We start from the raw sequence: 24,608 nt of genomic DNA, 5'->3' as shown, positions 1-24,608 counted from the left end.
GTTTAGTTTATTGCAGGAATGGGTTGAAGCCCTCGGTGAGCGTTTTTCTATGGCTGTTTTTGTTTTTAGTCTTAAGTACAGAGCTTTGAAAAAGAAGACTCATGTCTTAATTAATTTCCTTCTTGGAATGGCTGAGTTAGCAATTTGGAAAACAAGGAAGAATAAAGTGCTTCGACAGGGTAGGAATGATGCAGCACTTAGTTTTAAGGGGTTAGTCGCATCGAGATTGAAAGTGGAGCATGCTTTTTATAGAGTTACTTGTAATCTACAGATGTTTACAGATTTGTGGTGTATTCGAAATTTTTATGTTCATTGAGGAAGGATGGTGCACTTGTTTTGCATTTATAGAGTATTATTATTATTATTATTATTATTATTGTATTTGTTTTGATAACTACACGTTCATCGAAGTGTGTGGTGTTTTTGTGACTTTTCCTTTGACTTTGTGAGTGTTTGCATTATTGAATTGTGATTTGAATAAATGCGTTTGTTAAAGGACTTTCTTTCTGTCTTTCTTTGTCTTTCTAAGGATGACCTTTGAAACCATAAATCTAACCATAAATCGTCGGAGAGTCATTTTTAATGAATTGCATATTTGATTGCAATCAGTATTTTGAGTTGTGTTGCAATCATGTTATTGCTTTGTGTCATTGTGTTATAAATTTGGCTTGTGCAACAAATAACTCTGTGTTTACCCCCCGTCTCACACATAAACACCCAGAGTGTCACCAGCAGGCTGCAGGATGCCAGCTTCTACAACAAATCAGATTCATGCACAGACACACACACACACATGTGCGTGTATGTTTGTGTGCTGGTGATTGTTCTTAAGCACTGAGAGTATTAGAGGCAGATGTAAGGGATGCTAATGAACTTATGGCCACTGTAAGGCCTGGCTTGGATGGTCCTAGCATACATACATTGTCTGCGTCTGTGTGTGTACTTCCCTGCACGTTTGAGCACCCTGATATTCTTTTTATCAAGCCAAGTGAGAAGTGAGCAAGTCAAGGTTAAATACAGGAGCACAGGAAGGGGCTGTGCATTTTAATTAAGCTTGAGGAAACACTCTGCAATTCCCCTAAATGCCCCTTGTGATGTATGACAGGAACCAGTGTTGTCTATTTTTCTTCTGAAGAGGAACTTTTGTGTACTTGGACACAGAGGCTGGGCCAAAGTGCCTGTTCTTTTGAGCTTTATTGACTTCTGGCACTGTGAGCTGAGGCAGTGTGATAGAGGAAAAAATAAGGTTCCGGGTATCCAGCTCAAATACATCTGCTATGCACCAGTACAAATGTGGGTGTGCATTTGTACTGGTGTATATTTGCACAGTATTTCACCATCAGAGATGGGCAATAACGCGTAATCTGATTAGTTTTTTCAAGTAATGAGTAAAGTAAGGGATTACTATTGCAAAAATAAAGTAATTAGATACTGTTACTTTCCAGTAAGCACACTGAGTTGCTGTGTTACTAAACTGTGATTTTGTTTGTGGGAGTGTCACATGACATTCAATTCAATTCAAATCAAATTCTTTATTGTCCCAAAAGGGAAATTAGTTTAGCAACAGGATAAAAGTAAGCAAAACAATAATATAAAATGACAATAATAGTAATAGAAAATCCCAGAACGGTTATATGCCATTTAGGAGACAGGATACAGGCAGTAGGGATAAAAGACACCTGGAGTCTTTTGGTCTTCCTCAGAGTTACTCACTGTACCAACTCAAACTCACTGTGAAGTGGATGGTTCCAACAATTAACAATAGAATGAGCCTTTCTAAGCACATTTTTATTGTAAATGGCCAAAAGTCCATCTTGCCAGCTCCCTGAAATTTTGCTAGCAGTTTTTTCAAAAGACCCAACTGATTCTTATTCTTCACTGTCAGGTTACCAAACCAGGCAGCGATACAAAAAGACATCACAGATTCGATAAAACGTCTATAAAACAACGACAACATCTCAGATGAGACATTAAAAGATTTCATTTTCCTTAAAATGAACAGTCTTGGTTGAACTTTTTTAATAGTGGCATCAGCATGAGATTCAAAACAGTTTATGATCAAGTACCACACCTAGATATTTTATTTTATTTTTATTTTTTTTGCCTGTCCCGTTTGGCTCTTTTGCCATCAGAATTGTTGTCTAAAGGCAAAGAAAGATGCCCAACGGATTTACTTTACCAAACTGACCATCCCAGCCTTGCCGTAATGGTCCATTTGATTCACCTTTTATTGTTTATTTTATTTTCACTTACTGAATACGGGACAGACTTGACTGGGGGAAAGAAGGGGAGAAAGAAAGAGGGAAAGAGAAACAGCTGAGAAGAGGGACGGGGGAGAAGGGCAAAAGACAAAAACCAACAGAACGGGCAGAGAAAGAAAAAAAAGAAGAAAAAAAGAAAAAAAAATGCATATATCAATCACCTGGGTCACCTGTTGAGAAAGAAAAAAGAAAACAAGCAGAAGAGAACAAGAGTAATAGAATAAACAACATCACAATGATATATGGGAATATGACAGTAAATACTAAATGTTAAACATTATTGTGCAGCACATAAGATCAACAGAACACAGTGTGCTTTGAGGTAGGAGCCAAAAAGGGTGTAGTTTGTGGGTGTGATCACCCGTGTGTACACCTGTGAGCATGGACGCGCTTGTTTTTTGTTTTTTAAAAGGTTCCTTCATGTAATGATCTGCTAGAGGGTGTGGGGGGGCCACAGCCCCGTCCTCCAGGGCATGAAGCAGGACACCTAGATATTTGTAACTCTCAGCAATCCCGATTTCAGCAGTTTGAATGATAGTAGGTGATGAGCTATAACATGACTTCCTAAAATCAATAATCATGTTTTTAGTTTTTGAAACATTTAGTGAAAGGAAGGACTGATCACACTAATCCACATCATCTGGGGGACGAGTCAGTCAGTGACTGACGATCACTGTGTCGTGATCAAGTAGAGGAGGAGAGCACATCAGGAATCACATGATTCACCCTCACACATTGTGACCTATTGATCAGAAAGTCTGTCACCCAGCCGACCAGACTAGTGTCAAGCTTAAAATGATTGTAAAGCCTGTCAGCAAGTAAGAGGGTTGAATTGTATTGAATACCGATGGAAAGTCAGCAAATAATAATCTTGCATGGGTGTGGGCGGCCTCAAGATGCTTATACAAGAGATGCAGGAGTGAGACAACAGCATCCTCCACACCTCTCCCTGCTCTACAGGTGAATTGGAAGGGGTCAAGATGGTGTTCAACATGCATTAAAATCTCCTTTTTAATTATCTTCTCAAATGACTTCATCACTAAAGAAGTCAGAGCCACAGGCCTAAAATCATTCAGTGCCTTAGGAGAACTGCCCTTAGCAACAGGAACAATGACAGCATGTTTCCAAATCTTAGGTACCGTCTGTAGCTCTAAAGAAAGTGAGAAAATGTGATGAAAAATCCCACTCAACTGATCAGCACAAGTTCTCAGTACCTGTCCACAGACATTGTCAGGTCCAGGACTCTTGCTTTTAGTGTGTCTAAAGAGATTAGCTACCCCCCTCTCATTAATATAAAATAAATGGGGAGTGATAGTGTCACGGTCCGGGGCAGCGGCCGTGTGGAGAGTGGAAGGAGGACTCAAAACGCAGCACTTATTCAGGTGTGAGGGTGATTTATTGATAATATCAAATATAAAGTGGGGATGGTAAAACAGAACTAAGGATGAACTAACTGGGAGAAACTACACAAAGAAATAGCAAACCTGAGCATGAAGGGAGAACAGCAGGGAGAGCACGCAGGGGATTACACCAGGTATGAACACAGACGACGCGACGAGGAGCAGAGGAAAACACACACTAAAGTACACAAAGAGACACTGGGAAATCACACACAGGTGGGAGACACAGCTGGACCTGATTAACCTGACGAGACAGGGGAACACTAACACCAGGGACCAATAGAGGGAGCACAAACCCAAAACCCAGTATCTAAAATCCCAAAACACAAACCATCCCAAAACAGCCCAAGAATAATAAAGAGAATAATAACAATAAGGAACACAAACACAAAGTCACTGAGTCATGGCCGCAGGACCATGACAGATAGTCTTTTCCCTCAGTGTGCTGGTCTGCCCAGAACAGTCGAGATTCTCAAAACGCAGGTAAAAACTGTTAAGACTGTCTGCCAGATGTTTGACAGAGGTAAACCGTAGGGGTGCAACGATATTCGTATCGATATTGAACCGTTCGATACAGTGCTTTCGGTTCGGTAAGCATATGTATCGAACAATACAAAATTTGTAATTTATTTTATCAACTTTCCTTCTGACGATGCTGTCTGTGTTGTGCGCTCAGTGAATGTGCGTTTGACTACTCCGCCTAGGCTGCACTGTCGAGCGCAGATCCACTGAGCGCTCAACACAGACAGCATAGTCAGAAGGAAGAGCGCAGGGCAAGCTAGCAAGACAGAAGTTAAGCTCTCCTTGCAACATGGACCTCCCCCACCCTCATTCAGATCTGGCGTTTGGAACTATTTTGGTTTTCATGTGACGTATGACCCTGAAGGTAAGCGAGTCATGGACTAAAGTAAAACAGTATGTTGGATGTGCCACGCAATGCTCAATTACATTGGTGGGAACTAGTGTGTTAGCGCAGTTAGCTCGTTAACGTGTTGGCCGTCTAGCCCCATGCACGGGGCGATCGGCGGTAGCTCGTTAACGGAGATTTGCCGTGTTGTGGCGTTAAGGTCATTTCAACGAGATTAACCTGAAAGCACTAGTGGGAACACAACGAATATGACTGCACATTTACACCGACATCATCCTAGTGCAAAGACAAAAACAACAAGCATGCTACTAACTTTAGCCGAGTCATTTAGACAGCTGTTATCACATGATTCTCCTTATGCTGCTGAGAATATAGCCCAGAAGAAGCGGATAGTATAGCTTTTATTTTGGAAAGAGACATTTCTCTGTAATAAACTCTCTTTTCCAAAGATGAGTGATTCCTCAATCAGATACAGGGCTCGCAAAATCGCTAGCCCGACGTCCCGGAGCTAGCGATCTTTCCAGTCGGGCTACCAAAATCTATCTCTTCCCTGCCTGTCGGGCTATTGTAGGAAAAATATATGTCAATGCTTTTGCATTCTTTCAGAAATGTAGCTGGGTAATTATGTCATTGGCATCGGTGAGTCACTGTCAATATGTGACATATTGAAATCGCGTTTGAATTTGCGCTTGTTTTTTTGCTTTCACTTTGCAATGACAGCACTGATCTGTGAGTGATGATAATTTGTGCACCAATTCCTCTGACATCGTCTTATTAATCGTTAGCTTACTATGCAAACATGACAAGTGAAATCTCCCGCAGCAAGCTTAAACATGTGAGAGGTTGATCGCGCAGAGAATCGCTGAGCTTATGTGAGTGAGTGTGTAAAAGCATTTCAGTTCTGCTGAGCCAAATAAGACAGGTCAGGGTGAAGAAGTGACAGCCAAAGAAAAGCTTACCACAAAACGGAGAAGTTATGACAAATCAGACTATAAGGCAAAAAGAAAGTGCAGCTTTATGGTTTCATGGACAAAATAATTTCTGTGGCTGCAATATGACGAGCTAAATAACCAGGGCTGCACATAAGTGGTCCGCAGGTGCGCATTCGCTGTCAAAATAAAAAACACGCACAAGGGTTAGGGTTAAATTTAAAAACTGTACTTTTGAGTTAAAATATATATTTATAATTTTAATAAATGACAAATTAAAAAGGCATGAACATTTTTTTTTGTATCGAAAAAATAGCGAACCGTGACACCAAAGTATCGAACCGAACCGTGAATTTTGTGTATCGTTGCACCCCTAGTAAACCGCTCTAGAGTAATATTACTTTTACCTTAAGTCTGTAGCCCTGCCATTGTTTTCACACCAGCCAAGCTCTTTTGAAGTTGTTACTCCTGAGTTCAGCCTCAATCTTATTTCTATACCTCATCTTGGCGATCTTTATTGCAGCCCTCACCTCCTTCCTCAATATTCTCATAGTGGGAACGTCTCCCTCGTTAAAAGCAATTTTCCCTTTAAGAATCAGATCCTTAATATCTATAGACAGCCACAGTTTGTTATTGGGGAAAGTCTTAAATTCTCTGACTGGAACCACCGAGTCTTTGCAAAAAGAGATGTAGCTACACACCACATCAGTGAGTTCATCCAAATCAGAAGTGCTCTCTTGAAACACGGACCAGTCAGTGCAATCAAAACACCCCTGAAAGGCAACACAACGGTCTTCTGTCCAGACATTAGTCTGATTCACACAGGCCTTCTCCCTCCTAATCACAGATCTGTAGGCAGGGAGGAGGTGAACAACATTGTGATCTGAAGAACCTAGCGCAGGTCCGGCCACAGACTTGTATGCCCCCTTAATTGGTCCATAACACAAATCCAGCGTTTTATTATGCCTTGAAGGACAAATGACATATTGAAAGAAATTGTTCAGTGATTTCTTAAGATTACAATTGTTAAAATCACCAAGAGTAAAATTAGGAGCATCTGGAGAGAGTTTGCAGATTGTGGCGTCGGCAGCAACTTTAACGTCTGCTTTAGGATGAATGTAAACAACAGTGACAAAAATTTGAGGGAATTCCCTCGGTAAGTAAAAGGCCTGACAGATACTGAAAGGAGCTCGATGTCGGGAAGACACAACCGCTCCCGCACAGTAAAATTATTACACCAGCCCTGGTTGATATACAAACATACCCCTCCTCCGTGAGATTTGCGTGTTACTCCAGTTCTAATCCAATCTGACAGGGGTCCCAAAGCCGCTGATTCGCAGTGAAGTGTCACTGTCCATATCGGTCAGCAACGTCTCAGTAAGCGCCATCAGGCAAGCCTCCCTGCATTCCCGTAGATCAGGGGTCCCCAATCCCAGTCCACGAGGGCCGGTGTCCCTGGGGTTTTAGATCTCACCCTGGGTCAACACACCTGAATCACATGATTAGTTTATTACCAGGCCTCTGGAGAACTTCAAGACATGTTGAGAAGGTAATTTATCCATTTAAATCAGCTGTGATGGATCAAGGACACATCTAAAACCTGCAGGGACACCGGCCCTCGTGGACTGGGATTGGGGACCCCTGCCGTAGATGAAGCATGTTCCCTTGTAATTCATCCGTTTTGTTCCTAAGAAATTGGATGTTGAAGGCAGAGGAACACGATTCTTCCTCCGAAGTTTCCTTACAAGCACAGGTGCCCCCCAGGGATGTGTGCTCAGCCCCCTGCTGTACACCCTGTTCACCCACGACTGTACAGCAACACACAGCTACAACACCATCATCAAATTTGCAGACGACACCCCCATCATCGGCTGCATTTCTAATGGAGATGAGACGGCATGCAGGGCAGAGGTGAAGGTCCTGACATCACTGTGCCGCGACAACAACCTGGTGCTTAATGTCAGAAAAACCAAGGAGCTCATCGTGGATTACAGGAGACTGCAGAGAGGAGGCCACACCTCCATCCACATCAAAGGAGCAGAGGTGGAGAGAGTCAGCTGCTTCAGATTCCTGGGTATCAGCGAGGATCTGAGCTGGTCACACCATGTTGGTGTCATGACAAAAGCAGCAAGACAGCGGCTCTTCTTCCTGCAGTGCCTGAGAAGATTCGGCATGAACTCCAGAATACTTACAAACTTCTATCAATGCACCATTGAAAGTATTCTGACTGGCTGCATCACCACTCAGTACGGCAGCTGTAATGCTCTGGCAGAGGGTGGTGAGATCAGCGCAGCGCATCACCAGGACTCAACTGGCAGCCATGCAGGATCTCTACAGACAGCGCTGCATGAGGTAGCGGATCCTCTCTGATCCCGGCCACACACTTTTCACACTCCTGCCGTCTGGCAGGCGGTTCAGGAGCATCCAGACCTGCACTACCAGACACAGGGACAGTTTTTCCCACAAGCAGTCACGCTTTTGAATTCCATACACACCACTACAATTACAGGACTCTGCACACTGTCACTTCAACAAATGCAACTTAAATGCTCATTGCACAACTTTGTACAACCTGCAGATACTCTTGCACAAACTTATAAATACCAACTTGTCTTAAATGTAAATACCAACTAAATTCTCTAATATTTTTTCCTCTCCTTTTTATTGTTGTTATTATTATTATTATTATTTTATTACTACCACTGCTCCTTTCTGTTATTTTCTTCTCAATATAACTGCACACTCTCTATATGCTCATGTAAAGCTGAGGAGCACGAGCCAAAGAATTTCATCATGGATAAATGTGGCTACACTGTTTACTGTACATGACAATAAAACTTGAAACTGAAACACGCTGATGCACGCCGCCTTTCCTTCCGTGTTTTCTCAAGCCCCGGGGCTTTCCAAAATTAGTCAAAAGACTGTTGCATATAATAAAATTTTTGCGTAATGCAATGTGCATAAAGTTTCAAAAAGAGACTTTTCCAATTTGATTCAATTTTATTTATATAGCGCCAAATCACAACAAAAGTTGCCTCAAGGCGACCATTTTATATGATGGATTTTACAGAAAAAATAGAATTGGGCTGAAAGGTCTATTGCTTTATTACATATTCAGGTTGTGTATCATGTAACTAAGTAATAAAGTAACTAATTACTTTTGAAACTAAGTAAAGTAACAGGATTACTTTTTTGGAGAAGTAATCAGCAATTAGTAACTAATTACTATTTTTAAGTAAGTTGACCAACACTGGTCACCATATTACGGTAAATTGTTTCACGACTCACCAGGTGCTTGAGCTTTTTGAAAAAGCTGATGTCTGTAACAATGAAACAGACGTTTCACAGATGCCAAAGCTTTCGCACTGAGTTTAGCCAGAACGTGTACAAATTCATGCAAGAGACATTTAGAAGATTTCATTGAATCTGATCTGACGGGCCAACAAAAAAGGACTTCCTGGAATTGCCTCACTCACACACGTACAGGCAGTCTTTGAAGTTGAAGTTGCAGCCCAACTCTGCCCATTCCCTGTGATGGCAGGTCTGTCCGTATACTTCTCAAGGTTCACCTTATTGTTAGCAGCATCTCTTATGTCCACACAGACACTGTGCATGAGTTTTCTGCTCAAAATCTTTGAGTATTTTCGTTTACAAATAAACAACATTGCATTCTCCTTTATAAATGTGGTCTTCATGCAGTCTTTTCGATCCAAGTGAAAACTCAGTGGAATTCTAATAAAGCCTTGTCCTTATCATGAACAAACATTGCACTTTTGACAACACAGACCTTATAGTTATAATGTTTTAAGGTCTCTGTTTAAAAGTCCTTCTGTTCTCACACTGACAGGTCTGGTTTCTTTTAGCTCCCTTCTTTATAATGCTTATAAGTTAGAATGTACTGCGAAAAGCCTGCAGATGAAACTGCCGTCAGTGCCTATTCACTTTGTTTTACCAGAGCGTATTCTCTCTCCTTGGGGAAGCGAATCAGTAAAGGTATGTAATGGTAATATTAGTATAAGCTCTGTCTGCAGAACATTGCAGTATTTGTGATACTCTTAACAACCCCACAGCTCTCCTCCCTCCATCTCTTCTTGTCCTCTGTCCATCTTTCATCCACTGCCACTGACTGGTTGTCATGCAGTGGATTGTCAGTGACCAAGGAACTATTTCTAGGAGAAAAATGTAATTTTATTGTTGGTGCTTAAGTCCAGTCTTATTTATATACACTCAGTATTTCTCTTGTTCCCAGCTGTGGCTATCTTTAAACTAGTCTCTCTAAATTTAGCCTGCAGTTTTAGATCCCTTCCCAGGCTCCATTTAAGACTTTTAATGCCCACACACATCTTGTATGTGTCATATGCTGTGGGAGTGTCTGGTCGGGCGTGGTCCAGGTTCCTGTCATTCGTCCCTGGGGGTGGAGTTGGCCAGCTCATCACCTGTTGTCAATCTCCGGGGCTCCACCTAGAGGGTTTTTAAGCCGGCACGGCCTGCCACTCCTCGCCAGTTCGTCCTGCTACCATCTGTGATTCACCACCCGTCGCACTCATCAGTAGTGCTGGTTTGGTCTCCATTCTGTTCTTCCGTCTGCTCTGAACCCGAGGATTATATACTCCACTTCTCCTCAGCCTGCCCTTCAGTCCGTATTCTCCACCTCCTTGGAATCTGGACCGGACTCTCCACACTCTTGACCCTCTCTGGAATACTCCCACGGCAGCCCTTTTCCCGCCTAATAACTAGGGTCTCCAAGTAAGCCCAAGACTATCCACTGGCACTCCGTACCTCTGTCCCTTACTCGTTTTTTTTCCATTCAGTAACATCTCTCTCCTGTGTTTACAGAAGTTCCCGTTAGAGTTCTCCCCGTGCTCTACGCCGGTCTCTCCGCCCACGGATTTCCCTTAGTTTCTGCGTATGGTTTCTGTTAAACCCAGTTCTGTTCACGTTTTGTTCTTTTCAATAAATTATACACAGTTCGAAGCAAATTGAGTCTGCTCTTGAGTCCACCGCATTCTCGCCCGTGACAGTATGAGGTGAGCTCAATGAGTCACATGATAGGCTGAGGCAAGATCTCACAATCATTTCACATGAAAACCAGTCCTTCTTCACCCCTTGGCAAATGTAGAGAGGTACATGATTAATAGTGGGTCAAAGATCCCACTAGGAATTAAATACCTGAGACTCTCCACCATTTGGTTTTAGAATTGAAGAAGCCAATCAATCTTTTAAGTGCTCGGGGGGGGGGGAATTCTGTTCCTTCTAATATATGTTCTAAATATTTGATTCCTTTACCACTCCAATCTGAAAAGTTTATCATATTATTGTTTTGTAATATGTCAGGGTTGTTCCAGATAGGTGTACATTTGCATGGGGTTCAATTAAAACTGCAAAAAGTGAAGGGGAGAGTGGGCATCCCTGCCTGGTGCCCTCAGGAGACAGAAGCTGGAGGATGTCTGGTCATTTGTTCTGACACAAGCTGTTGGGGAATTATATAATATTTTTAACCAGTTTATGAAAGAGGATCCAAAACCAAATTTGTGTAAAGTTGCAAATAGAAATTTCCAGTTAACTCTGTCAAATGCTTTTTTGTAGTTTCAATTTTTTTACTGTATGAGTAGTCTATCAAATTAATTAATCTACGTGTATTTGTTGATGAGTGCCTACCTTTTATGAAACCAGTTTGGTCAGGATGAATTAAGAGGGGGGTTATTTTCTCCGGTCTCTTTGAGAGAGCTTTGCAGATTATTTTAAGGTCAACATTTATAAGGGATATTGGACGATAGCTTGAGGGATATACAGGGTCTTTGCCTGGTTTTAGCAGGAGATTAATGTTTGCAGAATTCATATTTGATGGAAGTCTGCCCTTTTCTTTAATTTCCAACAAGGTTCTGTAGAAAACTGGTGCTAGAATCGACCAGAATTCTTTGTAGAATTCTGCAGGAAAGCCGTCTGGACCTGGAGCCTTATTATTGGGCATACTTATCAGAGCTTCCTGGAGTTCACCTGGTGTCAGTGGTGAATCCAGTGCCATTGCTTGAGTGTCCAATAATTTTGGAAGAGTTATGTTGTCTAAAAACTGATCAATTTCTTTTTTAGATGGGTTTATTTGTGGTGAATACAACGTTTTATAGAAATCCCTGAAAATGTTGTTTATTTGTATCGGTTCATATATTGTGTTCCCAGATGAATCTTGAACAGCACATATATTTGTTTTTTCTTTATTTATTTTTAGCTGGTTTGCTAGAAATTGACCGGATTTATTACCATGTTCATAATTTTGTAGGCCTAGTCTTTGTACTAAGAATTTTGTTTTTTTTTATCAATTATCTCATTTAATTCTAGTTTTGTTTTGCGTATTTTGTTCAATGTTTCCTGATCTTGGTGGGACGCGTAGGCTTCTTCTAGTGATTTGATGGTTTTTTTCTAATTCCTGAATATTTTTGTTTTCTTCTTTCTTTTTGTGTGATGAGAAAGAAATTATTTTACCTCTCATCACAGCTTTCCCTGCTTCCCATAGAACAGAAGCTGATGTTCCGGGAGTGTCATTATAGTCCAAATATGAAGTCCACTCTTTTTTAAAATATTTAATAAAGTCTTCATCTTTAAGTAGTGATATATTAAATCTCCAGTTTTTACTTGGCGTAGTATTATTCTTGTGCATTAGTGTTAAAGATACAGGACCATGATCGCTGACAGCTATAGGGTGAATCTCAGTGTCTGAAATGTCGTTCAGCAGTGAGCTGCCGACCAAAAAATAATCCAGACGAGAGTAGGAGTGATGAACATGTGAGAAAAAAGTATATTCCTTACTGGTGGGGTGAAGGGAGCGCCATGCATCGCAAAGACCAAAGTCGCTCATATACTGTTTGATTATATTTGTGGACTGCCAATTACGCTGAGTTCCCGCTGTGTTGAGCCTATCCATGTCTTCATTTAGTCCAAGGTTGAGGTCACCGCCAAGAACAAGTGTGCCATCTAAGTGTTCAGAGAGTGCACTGAAAAAACCGTGAAAGAATGAGGGATCATCAACATTTGGACCATATACACTTGCAATACATAGCTTTTTATCAAGTATAGATAGTTTAATGATTAAGAATCTGCCCTCTGGATCTATAACTGTATCGAGTACTGTGAAATTAATATTTTTATGTATTAAAATTGCTACTCCCCTTTGTCTAGAATTATAACAAGCTGAGAACACATTGGGAAACTCAGGTGTTTTAAGTTCATTGGAACCTCTACGAGGTCTGTGGGTCTCTTGTAAAAGGACAACATCTGCCTGTAGTTTTTTGAGTTGGTTAAATATTTTTAACCTCTTTTCTCTGGAGCCAGCTCCATTTACATTCCATGTAACAAACCTTAGTGCACCCATAGATGTCTGTGTATAACTAGGGATGTATGCTGTGTGCGTCGCTTAGACAGGTGGAGAGAATACGTCACTTTTTCATAAATAAAGAGAAGGAGAGAGAGAAAGAATGCGTGGCGAGATGCTCCCTGAGTCTGACTATGTGCGTGCATAGTTACTAATATGAGTAGGCTTGGCTTAAGTGTGTGTATCTTATATGACTGTGTGCGCTGTCTGACTGATGTAAATGTGCTGCCGTTGAGCGCATGACTGTGCGTGATCGTGCTGTGCGTATGTGTGGAAATAAAGGATGTTGTTTGTGGATGAGTGTGGAAGCAGGTGATCAAAGCAGTGAAAGAAATAAAGAAAGAAACCAAGGACAAGAGTGAGCAGCATAAAAACAAGAGGGGGAAAAGAGGAAAGAAAAACGAGAAGGAAAAAAACCCGGAAACATTCCAATTAAATCACTGACGGAGAGTGACGGTGTTAATTCTGCTATGAAATCACACTTTAAGATGCGATTTGATACTGGTAAGTTAAACAGATGTTAATGTTAAGTTAATGCAAGTTAGTGTGAGTGGATAGTTAAAGGGTGTAGCTGATTCTTATCTGGTTAAGAAGGTAGGAGGTTAGTACAGCCACGGAGTGATGCCGGGGTCGCGGTAAAGCTGTCCATCCATGTAGAGCCGGTCCACAGCGTGGGAGCCCTTCTGGATGAAGCCGCGTCGGATTGGGAAGAGGACCCTGCGTCGTTCCAGGATCTCTTTTGGGAACTGGTCGTTCACGCTGAAGTCCGTTCCTTTTAATTCTCTGCCACGGCTTTTCACCTGCTCCTTTTGTTTGAAGTGGCCGAATTTGGCCACAATAGGACGTGGTCTCCTGGTCACAGCCTGCATGGGGCCGATGCGATGCAGTCTATCAAAGGCTTCTGGAATACCAGAAAATACCAGATTGTCACGCATGCTACGAGCTTGTAGATCGATAACTGTTTCTTTTATTTTTTTATTTTCTCTATTGAGCTGGGTAACATTATCTGTGAGACATTTCACCGACTCCCTTAGCGTGGCATTTTCAGCAGCAAGCGTTTCCACCTGCTGCTGGCTGAACTCCAGGGATTCTCGCAAGAATTTAAATTCCCGGTGAAGAATCTCCACTAAGGACAGCCTTGCGTCGAAACTGTACAATCGTTTGTCGATTGACTCCAGTATGTCGGCAATATCTTTGACGGCTGGCGATGTTGTGCCGGGGGAATCTGCCGGGCGAAGTCTTTTCGACGACGGCGTGTCAGGTTTGGCCGGGGAAGATGCACTCTGAGCCTTCTTCATCACGAGATCCTGAAAGCACTGATCGATGTAAGATTACATCGATCAGTGCTTGTAATCGTTGTTCTCCACGGTGTTGGAGATGATTTAGACAAATGTTGTTAGTTATAAGATAATTGATATTTGGTAATACTGAAGCTTAAAGGAATTTGTTCAAATGTAAACTACCATTCGCTTTAATTTTCCGCCAAAATCTCCGGCGTCTGACATCAGCTACAACATGAGTCACTTACCTTGTCCGTCACTTCCGTCACTTATCTCACTTGTAAAAAATTCTATTGTGGTTTGGCACATAGTTCAAAATATACTGGATGATTCCATGTTTCATTATCCTGTTTTTCCCCAATCGGGGATAATGAGCTCTTTACTCCGGCACATAAGGACATGGGTTTTAAAATATGGTTGCATAAGGGCATAGTGAAAATACAAGATGTATATAAGGATCATAATCTTATGTCATTCAGCGAGTTGAGGGCAAAGTTTGATGTGCCTCAGAAACACTTCTTCAAATATCTACAACGTAGAAGCTTTATTCTGGTTCGATTGAATAATTCAATGCAACAGCCCCCATTTTCCATCCTAGAAACGCTTGTTACAAAAAATTGTTTTGGAAAAGACTGCTCACTCAGTTTTATAACATGTTGGTTGAGAAGCATAGAGACACCTCAGACAATAAGAGACAGGAGTGGATACAAGACTTACAAGAAGATACTTCATCCATCGAGTGGAGTAAAATAGAGACACACACCCAAACCATCAACACCCGATTGAGAATGATTCAATTTAACTGGATAATGGAAACATATGCCTCCCCTGCAAAACTAAATAAATTAGATCCTAATGTATTGGACATATGTTATAAGGGTACCGATCACAAGGGTCCATTGTACCACTGTTTGTGGGAGTGTGAAAAGATTCAAAACTTTTGGTGCTCAGTGTTAAAATATATTTCTCAGATCACATCTTCCCCTGTCCCATTAAGTCCTAAGGTCTGTATTTTAGGCATTTATTCAGATGAATGTAATTTAGCTCAGACGGAGAGAAAGATGGTTGACCTTTGCTTATTCCAGGCCAAACGTTGTATTGCAATATGCTGGAAGAAAGTTGGTGGCCCCTCTTTTGACCAATGGTTCAACAATGTATTATCAAGTTTAGTTCTTGAGAAACTGACCTATGCGGTTAGGAAAAGATCATCAGAATTTTTTGACATTTGGAAGATGCTTCTGGACCTGTTAAAGACTGAGGACGTTGAGGAACTGGAGAGAGAGTGAAGTAATGAAAATATGCAACTAAATTTGGGAATGTATACAGTATAGACTATCCTGTACACTTTTTTCCTTTGTATTTTATTTATTTAATTATTTTTTATTAATCATTAATCATTCAAGATCTCCCCAAATATCTTTATTTTATTATTATATATATCAAAAGAAAGGGCACACATTTAGATTTTTCAACACTATCACATGATGTGAAAACACCGATTGCTGGAATATTTCACTGCTGGCAGGGACAGTTTTAAGTTCCACAGCATAGTTTTCCTTCATTGTTGAATTTTGTTCCCTGTGTGGCTACTAGACAGTTTGTGTGGAGGGTAGCTGAGGACACAGCTGTCTTGTCATCCTCCCCAGCTGGAATCCGGATGGTGCTCCTTAAGCTGTTTATGCTCACCTGCCCGTTCCTGTGTTCTTCTCTTCCACAGCGTTGACAGGAAGCCAAGCTGAGTCAGAAGGCCCTATCCAAGGTTTGCAAAGAACTGGTGAGATACGACTTCGAAGAGCCACCCCTGAAGAGACTTACTGGGCATACTCAGGTGTGTTTCTCCGTGATCTACTTTTGCTTTGAGTTTTTGGTGAGGAATGTGTGAGGCATTGTTGTCTCACCTGCAGTGGAAAATCTGGATATTTAAAAAACAAAATCAAAAAGCTGCAAAATGAAGGTAACAGTCTGTATCTTTTTTCCAACAACATCTCAAGTAGTGGTTTGGGTGTTTAGATCACTCCAAATGCTCTGAGTTACTAAATGTCCCGGGGGGTACATGTCTATAACAAGATGCTGCCATTTTATAAATGCAGGCAGTAGATGGCAATTTCTTGCTTTATGATGTAAAGTTGATGTCATAGGCAATTAGTTTCAAAACAAGAGGGACCTGATGGGACCCAGGTATTGGGTGGAAAACTTTTGTTGTTTATTATTAAATTGTTACCATTATTAGTGTGGACTGCATAGAGAAAGTGTGGTTGTTCAACGAGCACATTTAGGTGACCTGTGATATATTTTGCTAAGACTTATAAAACAATGAGTACAAGAGAAACCTGTGTTTCAATGTGAAAGCACTTCTGTGTCACTGGCATTGCAATATGTTTGACTTCCTCTTTGTGATTCCTTCCTCCTTGGCCATTCTCTGCTTCTTTGTGCTGTCGCCTGGAGCTGTGTCAGAACCCCCCTTTTTTTACTAGTGCTTCAGAGGAGAAAAAAAGTCACTTTCTCCGTCCCTTTAGACCCTTTAGTTCTTCAGAAGGGCAGCATTAATCTTTCACCATCCATGCAATGCCAGCCTCGGGCCACAAATGATCTTTTACTTTATTTCTTTCAGTGTTTTTCTGCATGTTCATTCAGGCCTAATTGGCTGCCTGTCATTCCTGTGAGAGTGCAGGAGCTTGTAGGTAAAAACAGAGCTAGTGACTGTTTCCGTTTGTGTTGCTGTTCTGCTGTCCCTCTGGACATGTTTGATTGTGGCTCTTATGTAAGATCCTGATGTAATGGTGGGCAGGATTGAAGCCACAGAGGAAAACGATCAGCTAGTGAATATTTTGTTTTTATGTCATAGCAAGGTTTTTTTTTCTTTATTCCCACTTTGAGCTTTCCGTTGGACAATATCAAATAACATTAGCAATACGGTTCTTATCACTGTATTTTAAAAAACGTTAATATTCCCCATTTTAAATCTCTAATTTTAAACTGAAGAATCAAAAAAGAATTAGTGAGTGTAGAAATGCCCCATCTCACTGCCAGTATTGTTGGCAGTTGGATGTGCCATGTTTGATTTTTAGCTTATTTTCTGATAACCAGTTTTATACATAGCCCCCCATTTATGGGGTCAGCAAAAATAATAATAATAATAAAAAAGGTAACATACTGTTAAAAATAAGGCTTCTATTTAATATGAAGTGAGTTGGCTGATGTGGCAGCCATTCAGCCATTTATTCTCCTTTGTGGTCAATGTCTGCCTGAAGTCTAGAGCCATGGACAACAAAACCCCACCTGAAGAATATCACATTTATTTTCCTTAAGAAACTCCTGGGTTGCTTTTGGAGTTTGTGTGGATCATTATCCGTGTGCACTTTAAAGGCCATCTGATCGGTTTTACAGCATCCGGTAAACCAGTGTAAATCTGTACACTTCAGATTCACTTCTATGAGCAGTCACATAATCAATAAACACAAGTGACCCAGTTCCATTGGCAGCCATTCATTCTCCTGCTAGAACATTTATACTATGGCACCATGCCTGTGTACTCCTAAGCTCAGATAAATCAGGAGTGTTATGTGAGGAAGAGCATACATCTTGGCCAAATTATACATTTGAGTCATCAAGAATGAGATTTCCATATCGGATTGGTCAGGCCCTGGGTTAACAACAAACTCCTACAGCAGGGTGCTGACAGAAACTGTGCTACACCTGGCTAACACAAAGGAAAAGGAGAGTGTGGAGAGGGGTATTTGGAGGCAGCAAGAAAGAAAGAAAGAATGAGTGTGGAGGTCAGAGTAGAGACTTTAAATACAGAGACTAAGACTGGCAAAGGAAGTGAGTTGGCTGATGTGATGGAGTGAAGGAATGTAGATCAATTGTCTGTCCAGGTGGAAGGACAGAAAGATCATGCATTCAAGCTGTTCTACTATGATGCAGATAGGAAGGAAAATGTAGTAAGGGAAATCTTGAAGTATGTATATACTGTTTTGGAGATGAAGAGATCATCTGACAGGATCAGGAGTTTAAAGCTGGGTGATAAAAATCTTTTTCAGTCAGATCAAGGGTTGGATGTCAGTTATGCGAAATTGTGGATGAAGTTGTAAAGCTTGGTAGAGAGTGGTGATAGGACCAGACTTTAATGGACATCTTGGATGTCATCTGCTGGAGCCAGTCAATTTTGAGGTCACTGCCCGAGTGCTCAAAGTAGTATGGAGATCACTGCTGCCTTCACCCTCCATTCTCCCTCCTCTCCAGCCCATCTCTCAGCCCTTGTTATTTCTCAAGCTTTTCTTGTTTCTTTTTCCTGATACTGGTATCACTTGGTATAGCTACATGTATCACTTATGTGCCTTATGTGACTTGTCTTAGGGGTATCTAAGCAAAAAAGTATTTAGTCAGCCACCGATTGTGCAAGTTCCCCCACTTAAAATGATGACAGAGGTCAGTAATTTGCACCAGAGGTACACTTCAACTGTGAGAGACAGAATGTGAAAAAAAAATCCATGAATTCACATTCATGACACTAATGCAGTGCTGTTAGCTTCTTTAGCCAGTAGCTGTGAATCATGTCAGGGCCTGGTGCTGTCCAACTTTTCATACTGGAGACTCTGTCCTGGATGTCTGCCACTGTGAGAGTTACTGGATCCTGTTCAGAAAAATTACTGTGGTAACCTTGCTGAACAGAATCAGCTAGAACTGATAGACCGCTTGCTATACTTCGTGGGCATCCCTTTCTTTGTCACACCTTTCTGTGGCTCCAATAGTGGGCTAACTTCCCTCCATGCTGCCTTTATCTTGGCCTCTAGTCTCCTGGTATAGATCAGCTGGTTGGTTTTAGTGAGGATCACAATAGGGATAGTCCATAATGCTGCAATCACATCTTCTAGTAGCCTCTCAGAAGTTACCTGTAGTCTGTAGTAGGCCACGGAGGGTCCAGGTTTCCAGTTTTCCAGTTTGTCTTCAATTTTAGGTTGGCTCAACGCCTTCATTGTACCAGTCGTTCTTGGGACTTGATACCAAATCTCAGCGGGCGAAGATAATGATATCTCACCCTTGACCTGACATCTTGGCTACCCCTCGCCATAGCATTTGTGTTGTAATAGCAGTTGCATCTTCTGGATGATGAAACACTCTAGATGTTGGATGTTTTATTTTACTTTTTGTAAATAGTCAACAGTGCAATAGACTCAATACTTGAAATGTGCAATTCACTTGTATTTTTATTTTTTATTCCTATTTATTCTATTTATCCCCTTTGTATATTTTATTTATATTTGTCTCTGTATTTATATATGTGTGTGTGTGTGTGTGTGTGTGTGTGTATATATATATATATATATATATATATATATATATATATATATATATATATATATATATATATATATATATATTCTGTAACTGTAACAATTCTGTAACTGTAACTTCGGTCGTTGCTGTGCTTTTTTTGGAAGTCGAATTTCCCAGAGGAACCCACCCGAGGGATTAATAAAGTTCTATCTTATCTTATCTTATCTTAAAAGAATTCGTAGGTCCCATATCCTGTTCCCACATCAATTCCTGTGTAATAGCATTCCAACAGTTCCTTATTTTTATCCCTTGTCTACTTAAACCTTTTTGATCCAGTAACCCAGTTCTAATCAGCAGCTCCTGGTTCCTCAAAACCTGACGTGAACCATGTTAAACTGGGTGACTCTGAGCCGGTATGGCTTCAGTTATATGCCTTTCACTCATGCTCTGAGGTAGGCTTGGGGAGCGTGTTGTCTTTGTTTTATTGATATTTTTTAGCAACTCTTTACTTGTCCTCCAGTTTGTGTTTCAGTGAGATGATCAAGACTTCAGGGCTTTCTGGTGCATTATATTTTGTCCAGTGGTTTCTAGCCATGTTTTGCTGCCACTGATATTTTCCAATAAAAAACCTGGACTCTTTCAGACACAGATGCTTCTGTATTAATGGTCAAAGGAGCTTGCAAAGAAAAGTCTCTGGACTTCTTTAAGTTGCTTGAAGATATTTCACCTCTCATCCGAGAAGCTTTTTCAGTTCTAAGGTCAAGACTCAGCAGTCCATCTGCATCTTAAGGATAAAGGACACTCTTTCGAGGATGCCAATGTTCACATTTTGGACAGAGAGGACAGATGGTTTGAAAGAGGAGTGAAAGAAGCCATCTATGTCCACTGTGAGCGACCATCTTTGAACAGAGGCGGGGTTTACGACACCAACTCTCTGCCATCTATAATCCAGTTTTGAGATCCCTTCCCAGACGCCTTAACGCCCACTCACATCCTGGGCCATCTGACCTCAGGAATTCGCATGATAAGGTGGGGCCAGGTTTCAAAATGAACACACCCGAAACTCTGGCTGATTGTGACCCACACCCAGTTTCACACCTTGGCTCAGGCGATTAGAGGATCATCAGGGGGTCCTTTTGTCCCTCTGTGGGGGGATACTCCCACTAGGTTTATATCTGGGACTCTCCACCATTTGACCTTAGAACTGAAGAAGCTTCTCGGATGAGAGGTGAAACGTCTTCAAGCAACTTAAAGAAGTCCAGACGCTTTTCTTTGCAAGCTCCTTTGACTACGATGACCTGGATGACTGAGAACCTTCACAGACATATTCTCTATTAATCCCGGCGCCATTGTAGATCTCTGGAGTAGGTTGTGTATGAAAACAATCAATTTATTTATAAGGACATTTGAAAACAACACAGGTTGACCAAAGTGCTGTACAAAGTAAAAAGTAAAACAAACACACACAAAGAGAACAGCACCAAACTCACAATTAAAAGCTAAAGAGTAAAGATGTGTTTACAGATGGGATTTAAAAATGTTGAGTGTTGGAAAGATCCTAATTTGAAGAGGCAGACTGCGATTGCTGCGCCTAAACTGTGGAACAAAGGCCCGGTCTCCTCTGTGTTTCAGTCTGCTTCAAGGAACAACTAGAAGCAACTTATCAGCTGACCTAACAGTCTAAACCAGTCTTAAAATCAATTCTAGAATGTAAAGAAGCCAAAACTGGGGAAATATGGTCGCATTTACGTGTCCTGTGAAGAGTCGGGCTGCAGCACTCTGAACAAGCTGAAGACATGTAGACTAGTTCCATATTAGAGGGTGGCATACTGTTCCAGATCGTTTTCCAAGAACTTTATTTGATTGTCTCAGCCGCAGATGACAGCGATAGACACATACAAAAGTGTGAATAAAGCTACAGAAAAATTGGCACTGATGGGCCTACAGAAAACATGTCCTCCACGCTCTGGAAACAGTCACTACAGAGGCTTTACAAGCAGTGTAAAAATGACATCTAAAATCAGTCTGAGTTTGAAAAGGGTCCAGATTTGGGCTATAAATAGCCCTTACACGGTGGTCCTATGGATGTCACAGTAAATGTTCAGTAAACTTCACCTGAGGTTACAAACAACCCCTTCAGTGGACGAAAATCCAAAGTCCAGAAATGACATATAAAAGACAGTGGACAGTGGATTGACTTTATTCTCAAAATGATGAACTATATATTTTTTCTTAATGTGGCCAAATATTTTTTTCGGCCTGACAGTTGAACAGAGAGTTGGGCTACGGGATAGTTACCCTACAAGAGTAACGGACAAAGTGGAGGATGCTGTGGCGCTGGCTGATCAATGAAGAGAAAATTCTCTTCTCAAAATCAGTTAAAAAAACCCCAACAACTTATAATTGTCTAAAAATATTTGTTTTATGAGTAAAAAGCAATGAAAAAATTGCTCACTCGTCTTCATTACAGAGCAGACTTGGAAAGGCCTTGCTTAAATCAGAACCTGAGGGGGAACAGGAAAGAGTCAAAGAGACAGACCAAACATGAAAAACTGAAAAAGTTGTAAAATTTAAAAAAAGAAAAACACATTAAACTCCTGTACCATACCAGTTTTCTTAGTCTTGGGTTTTATACATATTAGAAAGTGTATAAATAGGTGTTTTCTTAGTGTCAGCTAAGAACAGAAGAAGCTCTCAGTGTCCTTTATATTTCAAGGGAAAGCTCAACAATCTGATGACCCCAATAAGCATGGAGATAGCAACTTTATGAATTAAGTATTCAGAGTGCTTACTGACTTGTAGGCAGTGTTTATGTTCAGTGTGTGGTAAACACTATATAAGGCAGCCTTCCTGGAGCTGCATGATGTCTGAAGCTGAGATGCCATCAGCTGAGAACTGTATGAATAAAAGCAAGTGTCCTTAAACTTGTAATAGTGTGTGTGTGTGTGTGTGTGTGTGTGTGTGTGTGTGTGTGTGTGTGTGTGTGTGTGTGTGTGTGTGTGTGCGTGTGTGTGTTTACTAGCTGTGGATATAAAACGTGACCTGGTTTGAATGTTAGCCTCTGATGTGGAGGATGGCAGCTTTGTAACAGCTGCATCTTACACTGGTTGCTGTTTATTGAGTACAGAGTGGTGATATCTGTTCATTCTCATATTTACAGTCAGTGATAGATTGTACTCACAACACAATTGAGACTCTGTCCTTGTTTTGCCAGATTTGTTAGGATTTCAGATCTTGTATATTTTCCTTCTCTTTTCTTTCACTCTCTCTCTTTTTAATATGATATGGTTGATTCAACAGCCTTGCAACAGACCTGGGCGTACCCTATAACAGCAGGGTTAGACTCCAGTACCCCCATGACCCTGAATTGGATAATCATGGCTTGATGGACAATTAATTCAGTAAAGTTACAAATCTACAAGCGTTAAAGTAACCCTCTATGTTGATTACGAATGTTAAAACATCCGCTTAGTCACTGCAAATACCACCTTCAAATGCAGAACATTAGTTATGCATATAAACATATATGTGACATAAATGAGTTAAAATTGTTTTAATTAAGACAAAACATAAATATGATAAGCACCAAACATGTTAAAAGATAATAAATAATACAGACATGTTTATTTGTAAAAACAAAACAAACAAAGAGGAAATGACAGCAGCAAGAGCCAAAGGAAAGGTTTACAACACTGTTTCTAGATGGTGGCACTGACAAAAAGGCATCAGGTGGAGCTGGCAGAACTGAAGAAGCTAAGATCTTGTTGGGAGTGATGAAGGTGGATTAGAAATGAGTGCAACAGAGGGACAGCTAAGGACGAGAATTTAGACTGAAATGGTTTGGACATGTGCAGAGGAGGCATAGGTGCTTGAGAAAGGATGTTGAAGATGAAGGAAGAGAGAGAAGTAATGGATGTAAGTGAAGGAGGAGATGGAGAGGGCTTGTATACTGATTAAATTAACTAAGACAACTTATAATTTAAGGGTTTTTTTGTAACTTTAAAGCTGTACTACCAGGAAACTTTTCAAAACTGGAGGTATTGGCTTCGTTGTATGGAGGCAAAGTTATAGATTCACAAAAACGTGATGATGATATGATAATAACTTATACTTTATCTAGTATACATATAATATTAGAAACGAATGTATATGCATGAGCAGGGAGAATAAAACAGGGCCCAGAATAGAGCCTTGAGGTATTCCAAGAGTATTGTTTACCCAGCGTAACAGAGAATGTCCTGCTCTCTAACTCAAATAATTTCAGAGCAGAACCCTGCATGCTGACATGGCTTCAGGCTGTTTAATAGGGTTATGTTATCAACAATGCTGCACTCAGGTCTAAAACTCCTTTTCGATATTTAACTGAAACAGCGATATTGAAGTGTGTTCTGCTTTATTTTGTGTAGCATTGTTGTTTATTTTATTTTCTAAATAAACTCTGTATATTGATCACCTGATCTAAATGAATTGAACACCAAAAACCAAAAAGAAACAAACAAGATAGATAAATAGATAAGTGCTGAGCTTTGTTGCTGCTTATATTATTATAATTTTTTAAACTCCATTGCCCATCCTTCCACCCTCACTGCATTGCACTGGAAGACTGGAAGTTTCCAAAACTGATTATGGTTTATTTAGAGAAAGCTGTGTGTAATCTGGGACCATTGGTCATTACTATGCCTTGATAATATCCAGCCACCGCACACAGTGATACACTCAAGGGACTGCATGTGAGTGTGTGCACTGTATTTTTATCTCATGGCTTACACTGCAATGCTGCATGTGTGCAGGTTTGTCTGAGAAAATCTAGCACTGGTGTGAGCATTTATGTTAAGCACAGTGGTGCGCAGATTAACACTGTTCCCTCACAGCAAGAAGGTCCTGAGTTCGATTCCACCACTTGGCCGTGGTCTTTCTGTGTGGAGTGTTTGCGTGGGTTCTCTCTAGATACTCTGGCTTCCTCTCACAGTCCAAAGACATGTGGTTAGGTTAATTAGTGACTCTATATGGTCTGTAGGGGTGAGTTTGGATGGCTGTCTGTCTCTATGTTTTAGCAGCAGACTGGTGACCTGTCCAGGCTGGGGTGGCTGTAGCTCAGGTGGCAGAGCAGGTCAGCCACTAATCAGAAGGTCGGTGGTTCGATCCCAGGCTGCATCCTGGCTGCATGACAAATATCCTTGGGCAAGATACTAACCCCGTGTTGGCCTACTGGTGGTGGTCAGAGGGC

At 41.0% G+C, this 24,608-nt stretch overlaps 1 protein-coding gene and 1 long non-coding RNA gene across 2 annotated transcripts in view; both read left to right on the top strand.

Moving 5' to 3' along the window:
- The window catches only part of LOC113023072 (receptor-type tyrosine-protein phosphatase gamma-like), a 328,780-nt gene that overhangs the window by 98,222 nt on the left and 205,950 nt on the right, over positions 1 to 24,608 (top strand). The window contains exon 2 of the mRNA XM_026169152.1: positions 15,822 to 15,932. Coding sequence (XP_026024937.1) covers positions 15,822 to 15,932 — 111 coding nt within the window. The remainder of the gene's footprint in view (positions 1 to 15,821; positions 15,933 to 24,608) is intronic.
- Positions 9,729 to 10,432, top strand: LOC113023074 (uncharacterized). The gene is made up of 2 exons (XR_003272496.1): positions 9,729 to 10,204; positions 10,295 to 10,432. It is a non-coding gene; the product is annotated as an uncharacterized LOC113023074 (long non-coding RNA).

This window comes from Astatotilapia calliptera, chromosome 5 (assembly GCF_900246225.1).
Source record: "Astatotilapia calliptera chromosome 5, fAstCal1.2, whole genome shotgun sequence".
Taxonomy (NCBI): Eukaryota; Metazoa; Chordata; class Actinopteri; order Cichliformes; family Cichlidae; genus Astatotilapia; species Astatotilapia calliptera.
The sequence above is the reverse complement of the archived record's forward strand: the minus strand, read 5'-3'. Positions and strand labels throughout refer to the sequence as shown.